The sequence below is a fragment of the Mastigoproctus giganteus genome, chromosome 3 (genome assembly GCF_048544385.1).
Source record: "Mastigoproctus giganteus isolate SK-2022 chromosome 3, ASM4854438v1, whole genome shotgun sequence".
Taxonomy (NCBI): Eukaryota; Metazoa; Arthropoda; class Arachnida; order Uropygi; family Thelyphonidae; genus Mastigoproctus; species Mastigoproctus giganteus.
The window spans coordinates 147,884,527-147,892,075 of record NC_143577.1 but is presented as its reverse complement, the minus strand read 5'-3'; the positions used below and the strand labels follow the sequence as shown (position 1 = coordinate 147,892,075).

Sequence of the window (7,549 nt, the reverse complement as noted above, 5' to 3'; positions counted from 1 at the left end):
GCCAAGTTAGTTTATTTGGGTACTGCACAGGGTTAGAAAATTCGTAAAACCTTTTTTTTTCAAGCTTTTGTGATCTAATAAAAGTTTATTTTTTCATGTGGAAAAAATGATTTATTACAGAATACACCACGTAATATTTATAGTCAATAAAAATCCTTTAAAATGCTAAATCTTAATGTACACGAATTTTAAAAATAATTAGTTGATTTTTAAAACTGTAGAAAGATTAGGGATAAATATATTTCTGTTTTTAATTTCTATTTCTTATTCTGAAAGTCCTAAAACCAATATAAAACAGGAATAATTCTCTTGTTATTATTTACGGACTCTTAAGTCTGTGACAGCTACATATCCAAGGAGTTAAGAACACTCTGATGGACCAAATTGATTAGACATTTTCGATAGCTAATTTTTATTTCATATCATGCTTCTGAGGAATGTACTTATTATGACTTGCCAGAATAATTTCCCCAGAAATTACTGACATCCGATGACCTACTCTTGCTGCAAGGTTCTGACAGGAACTAGTCTACTTCTCTATTCGTAATTTAACAAACTAAAAATTATTTTGTACTACAAAATGTATTCAATTATGAGCGGATAATAAACTAGTTAAGATTTATTTGTTAGAGTATAATTTTGTATTTTAGTTTAAATATGAAAGAGAAATAAATAAATGTTTGCATTATTACAATAAAGTAATTTACGGAACGCAATTTTGTCAGTAAAACTCTTTGATCAGGTCGTATTTCACTAATTCCAGTAGTGTCAATTAAACTACAAGACCAGTGGACGAAGCCCTCCCCCATCACGAGTTCTTACAATATCTCTTTTCTTCGGAATTTCTAATCCCCTCCATTCATCACATTAGTTCAATGGTTCGTATCTATTTCCGGTTTAAAACTTCAAATATAAATTCTTAAAATCCCCTATTTCTTTCTTATTTAGTGCTTTGCTCGCCGTACTACGCAAGTATACAGGGTATTCAAACGGGTGATTTTGCAGTGCTATTTGAGGAGCAGTAAGTGTCAGATTAAGATCAAACAAATTTTACCTTTATAACCTTTTTATAGTTTCACTCGCAAAAGTAAAAATGCTTCTAATGAACTTTAAACATGAATTAATTTCAAAAATCAATCTTATTCCTGGTTATTAATTACTCAATATTCTAAAATCTTAATTTTCTGCGGTTTTACCTGAATAAATACGAGTTGCTCAGTTCGTCTTTTAAGTAAACTCTTGCAATCGGAGATTCTCTGTTAACGTTTCCGGACAGTCCACCCTAATAATCTGTTGAATGACTAACGAATTCTTCTAACAAGGACTAAGGCTGATAATTCAAGTAGGACTTTAGAATCATTGGGCGAGAGAAAAGACACTTCAGTCGCTAACAAATCTTACAGTATTTTATCACTTTGTTATTCTATCCCATTCTTGAGAAGAGCCCACACGAAAATCGCAACTTTAATCTCTAGAACTGTGTCCAACCAAAGAAGAAAAAAAATCTCTTCATCACCTAGTATACTCAAACTGTTAGTCTAGATATCGCGAATGATCACAGCAGTATCAAAAATGCCACTTCTCTATTTTATGATTAATTTAGCTTTTATGTGGTTAAGAATTCCTGCATGCCTTCTCCCTCCCCCCCATTGCAATGCGTCAGAATACCTCGTTCTGTCTTTGATCAGTCTACTTGTGCACTCTTGGTGTAAGAATAACCGAGTGCAGATGTCCGAGTATTGCAGATTATCATAAGAAGTTGGAATGATTTTTCAGATACAAGTTGCTCATGAGCCTGGAACACATTCCGTAATTTTATTCAGGAGTGGGGGGAGGAACTCCCCAGATTTCTGCATTTTTCAGCTTATCGAATAAACTAAGATCAAAATATTCCTAATACAGAGTACGGCTTTCAACTATCACATCTATAAATCTGCTTTTATAGTTCCGTTGTACATGATATGCAGATTTAATTTTGTCTCCTTACTAATTAAGGTTGTCTTCCTTCTATTGTTCAATATCTGGTTGTTACAGATAAGGTAAGTTTGTTAGCTATCTAATCTCCTACAAGAAGCACTTAGTAGTCAACCTTAAGCACACAATTGTTCTTTTTAACACCGACTATGTCTCTTCCAGTTTACCGTTGTATTATGTACACACCTTGGAACCTTGAACTAGCATGTGTTTATGCATGTACTGAACAGAATCTTGTTACTGAATAGAAAAGTTAATAAATAATCATTTATTTGACATCACTTTCGAACTCTCTATAAAAGTATAGTAGGAAAAGTCAAAGTTGTTAAATTTGATTCCTCATCCATTTAGTATAAAATGAAAATACTGTAACAATAACTAATCATGTTACTCTGGAATATATAAAGCAATATTGCGACTATATTTATAACTTTTGTCAAAATGAATTGACAAAATTACTAATTTACGGCTAGTGCAAAGTCCCTGCCGACTTTTCTTGGTTGCAGTCGGAATAGTCTAGACGACAAACGGAACAGTCTATTCCGGTTATCTGGGTGCATCATACAGTTGAACTAATCAAATATATAAACTTATTTTCCTGCTGCTATTTAGGTAAAATTAGGCAAATACAGCAAATCACCAGGACTGCGCAAGCTTAGTGCTCCCTTGTTGGTTACTCGTTCAACAGGAACGTAAGAGTTGATTGTGCAGAGTGGAAAGTTTTTAGGCCACTCTTACGTGGAAAAATATCTTAAGATCATAGGATTGTCTAGAACCATTAATGAATAGCATTATCGACTCAGTAATGGATTACTGTTTCCGAGTCTTGCGCTACGCATAAGAAAAGCTAGTCTCAGTAACTCACTCAACGAAAAAACTTTCAGTTCGTGTTTGCAAACAGCAACACAGCAGCTTTTATCCATTTGTATTTGTCCTTAACTTCGTAGTCTAAAAGAAAAGAGTGGCTCAAAGAACAGAAGTGGTTCAAAATGCATGTTAGTTATCTATTCTGGACAACGAAGATGAGAACTATATTTCCCCCCATACTGAATAATATTTTGCGTATACTGTACGGCGACTATAGTTCGTGAAAAATACACATGTATAAGTTGTACTACAAAAATATAGTGCTCTCTTTAGGGTTTTTATTTTGCTGTGATATGATCACCCGGAATGTGGCCAGGTTTTAAGGTTGCGGATTTGGGTTGACTGTATTCAGGTTCGATGGCCGTGGACAAGAATCCATTTCTGTTAATAAAACGGCAAAAAGAGAATAAAAAAAATGTAAACGCAGCCCACTCGTTTCCCGGGCAACTAAACAAGCTGTTCTCTCGCTGATACTGCAACAAATATTTGGAAACTGTAACCCGATATCCTTTGAAGGTACTGAGCACTTGTTTCAAACTAGCCAATGAACGCCAGAACTTTAAAAAATATTACCTGTCTCACAACCGACTATGTTTAGGGTAAATATTCTTGTTCTCATCTCTTTTTTTTTCATTAAGTGCATGCAAATGAAGCCTTTTCTTATACTTGCATTAAAATTAAGTCATTTGTTTCTTTTCAGATTAACGTCAAAATGACGGAGGAAACGGCAGATTCCACAACAAGTGTTAATACTGATGGGCGCAATCCTAAGCCAGAAACACCACGTGTTGTGGATTCGCCAGAAAGGAAATGGTTAAAGTATTTAAAAAACTTCTTCGGCTATCTCCTTCACATTATGATCATCTCATTCGTTATGTCCACTGCAATATCTATGACCCTTGTGAAGAGTTGGTATGGCCGCATTGCTCTTGGTCTTAGTTCGGTTATTACAACGATTTTTTATGTCATTTTCCTAGCTGACTATTACGTTGCATCAAAACGACTAACGAATGCCGTCTTTGTTTTCTTTTCCGAAGGCCGAAGATTATTCTGCGGGCCGAAAATCGAAAGTCGAGAAACGGAGCCATCAGTGACGTACCGTCGTTATATTGACGATCCGGAAGACGACCTATTTGATAGCAGTCGCCTAGAATTCTCTGTCGAAGGTATTCACAACAAGGCGATGGAAATGGAATCGTTAAGTTAATCTAGAGTCGCTTTGGTACGAATATCCTCTGTCTGAAAATGCAATGCTTCTAGTTCAGGAAAAACTACTACAAATCAATAGTCTAGCGGAGAGAGGCCAGAAATATTCAGACCAAAGAGAAGGATACCCCCTGGCTGATTGAATTTTTATTTCTAAAACAATGTCCTACAACAACTAGTACTCGTGTTTGTAGGTGTGATTTTACTGGGTTTTTTTATTGTATTAAATAAATTTAGTTCATTGAACAACCAACGTCTCTTTATTCAGCACCAATTCTGCGAGAGCTCAACTTCTGCGGGTCACAAATTTGCTGTCTGCAATAAATGTCATTAAAAAGCCTTGGCAAGCTGATTCAGGGCTGCATATGATGAATAACTTTCTAATGTTCTAGACATGCAGAAAAAGAACGTTAATACATGAAGCATTTTAATAATAATCTACTAAACATGACTTTTACAACACAATTGGCATAGATAAAATATGTTCAAAATTGAAACAGTATTCCTTAAACTGTGTTGTCCCATTCGTGTATAAGATCGGATGTAAAGAATATCTCAAACTGAATATTGATGGTAGCTTGACGGACAATATTCATGTTTAGGATAAAAATGGAGGATGTTGTTAAGTTAAATACTGGCAACCTCCATTTTTGTGAACAAGAGTTACTTTCTAGATACACTAGAACCTAGATTTAACGGATTATGACAGTGAGGTCTGTCCGCTAATTCTGATTGTCCATCAAGGCCGAAGAAATTAATATAGTTGCCGGAATTGCCCAGAATGTTATAAAAATCAGTAAATATTAATATCGTATTTTGCAACACTTATTGTGTTGCAATAGAAGAGCCTGAAATCTTCCCTTATGATGGCAAGGGAAACTCCGGCTAAACCATACTCAGTGTGTAAAGAGCTCTAGAGCACCCACGCTGGAGTTTCAGATGAATGCCCACTGATTCCTGCCACGTTCTTCAAACTGGTAAAAGATGACGATGAGGAAAATCTTGGCAGTCTGGACTAACCAGTAAAGCATTGTTTGACGATAGCCAAAATATTAGTGAATGCTGTTACTGAGGCAGTTAAATCACTAGGATTCCTATGAACGAAAAGTCGGATTCAATGGATGCTGTCCGTTAAAGCTTAGTTTAAGAATCATTATTAGTAATTCTAAAATTAATCTGCCTTTTATAATTACTAAAAACTATCTTTTTTTTTAATTATATACAAAAACAAACCACGGTATAAAATATAGACGTAATTTATTTGCTTCCCGCATATCAAACTTCACATTAAGTATGCATGTGTAATATTTTGTTAAATGCATATTTTTAATTGCCAACGTTCATCTTACTGCTGAAGATGTATTGCTAGTGGTCTGCTTATAACAGATCAGTGCCATTTATGTATACTCATTGAAATTGCAGTATCCAGCAGAAATGATCGGAAGTGCGTGAAATCAGCAGGTTGATGATTTCCATGCTCTTCTTTTAATCATTTGTACATCTTATGCCGAGACATAAAAATGATTAAAATACAGAACCAATTAGGCGGAAGCTTCGGGTAATAAAGAAAAAAAACGTAAAACTCGGCAATTCAGTGCGTGTGTTGCCTTTTAGAAGTATTTATTATTAATATCAATTTATTTCCGTAGAAATGCAGCTAGAGGACACGAGTTACATCAGAGATTAAATATAAATGACAGACGATTGCATTGTGTACAAAGCTGGGATACAATACACGGCCTTAAACAGTCCCTGGTGAAGAAACAAAGATATAAAAGTACATACAGATACAATACAGCGCGGATAGCGCAGCATCTCAGAGAGTCCACTTAGAGCATGATGAGGGCATACAGATCTGTAGGTTCTGTCCTTGCAGAGCTTCTCAAAATCTATGGCTAATCTATTCAATAGTTATGTGGAAACATGTTGTCCAGGGAGGGCATGCTACGCAGCTTCGATCTGTATGGGAATGTGTTGGTCTGGCATCTTTCCTGTCTGGCGATAATATTCCCTATATCAGGTGAGCTGTTTTCCGGACAGAAGCTTAGAGACGGTGAGAAGGTTCCTAGAGATGATGTGATACCTCCAAGGAAGCGTATTAAGATTGGTGACCAGAACAGATTTCGAGATTGTAGGTGTTAGCTCGACAACCCTATTTAGCCATTTCAAAACCAGTAAAAAAAGGCCGCCGTAGCCTAGTGGTCAGGCGCGCGGGTGCATAAGTACACGTGCCTTGAGTGACCGGGGTTCAAGCCCGTGACTGCTGAATACGGTGCTGTTTCTTGTAATCTGTCTATCTTGTGAACTCCTCTGACCGTTTGGTCGTCCCGGAGTATAAACAGAAATTTTATTTATTCCAGGGAAAGGAACCTTTCTTGGTATGATGAGGGTACGGAGGACCATATAGTCGAGGCATATAAAGGAATTGGTATTATGCATCGAAGAATGTATTTGATGATAAGGTTATGGAAGTTGGAAATCTCCTGTTTTACTGCCCATAAAGCCGAATATGTTTTCATTCGAGTGACATTAATGTTAGGCAAGAAGATGAGGTCTTTGTTCCAGGTGATACCCAAATCCTTATGTTGGGTGACTTTTTTAAATGGGGAGTTCGCCATAATGATGTTCACATCGTTGGTATTTTTCTTCTTTGTGATAGAGTTGTGAAGTTTTCTCTTTGTTAATGGAGAGCCCAATCGCATGAAGGTACCAGTTCATGTAGTTGTTGGTTGGAGCTCACAGTCAGAGACTGGGAACATTTTGTGATGATGAAGAACTTAATATCATCTGCGTAAGTGGTAAATTAGCATGGTTTGCTAGGAAGGGTTCTAAAGATGCGGCAATGAGAACGCCCCCCCCCCTTTAGGAAGCCATCTGGAGCAGATAATGCTGTGATTATGGTTCTGATTTCTGATGCATAGGATCCGGGACTGAAGGAGTTTCCTAAGGAGAACAAGAATGTGGCCAGAGATTTCGAATTAGCTACGTAGTATGGCACATAATGCTTGGGTGGACATATTGTTAAAAGCCGCCTTAATGTTGACGAACACAATATCCACTTGCTCTTTGTTGCTTAAGGTACCTTCAATTTGTTTGATTGGTTGGCTTTTTTCAGGCGACATTTCGAGCATGCGCATTTGTGCCCACTCTTGCAGCTGCAAGAGGGCTGCATTTGATCTTTGCTCTGCAACCATTCGCGTGTTACCATTTGCAACGAAATTCATGTCATCTGAAAAGGCCAGGCTTTCCACAGGACCCAGATCCAAGGCCAGAAATTCTTCCATCTAGTGTGCGTTAGCTGGAAAGATATTCATGGGATTAGATTAGAATCATTATAATATTAACATCTGGAACACAAACTTATTTCATCTCCACCCCCTCCCTGCAGGTCTAACATCGACCGGAACACTTCACGGAATTCAATAGACCTTGAGCGACCGAGTCCAGCGCAGTAAGGCACTAAAAGAATACAAGAAATGACTCGGACCTCCACATAAAATAT

The 7,549-nt window shown here is 37.0% G+C and overlaps 1 protein-coding gene across 2 annotated transcripts; it reads left to right on the top strand.

Moving 5' to 3' along the window:
* The first annotated feature begins 955 nt into the window (after positions 1-955).
* Positions 956-4,175, top strand: LOC150088320 (uncharacterized). 2 transcript variants are annotated; one of them, XM_090370716.1, is made up of 3 exons: positions 956-1,021; positions 3,542-3,753; positions 3,879-4,175. In XM_090370716.1, exons 2-3 carry the CDS (start codon positions 3,554-3,556, stop codon positions 3,952-3,954), a joined length of 276 nt encoding a protein of 91 aa, XP_090226842.1. In that variant the 5' UTR covers positions 956-1,021; positions 3,542-3,553; the 3' UTR covers positions 3,955-4,175. The 2 variants fall into 2 exon arrangements, with proteins under 2 accessions (XP_090226842.1, XP_090226841.1); XM_090370715.1 differs by having other exon boundaries at positions 3,542-4,175.
* Positions 4,176-7,549: the final 3,374 nt, after the last annotated feature.

Excerpts from the sequence above, each read along its gene's own strand:
- LOC150088320 (XM_090370715.1), top strand. The coding sequence starts at position 3,554 with ATGACGGAGGAAACGGCAGATTCCACAACAAGTGTTAATACTGATGGG.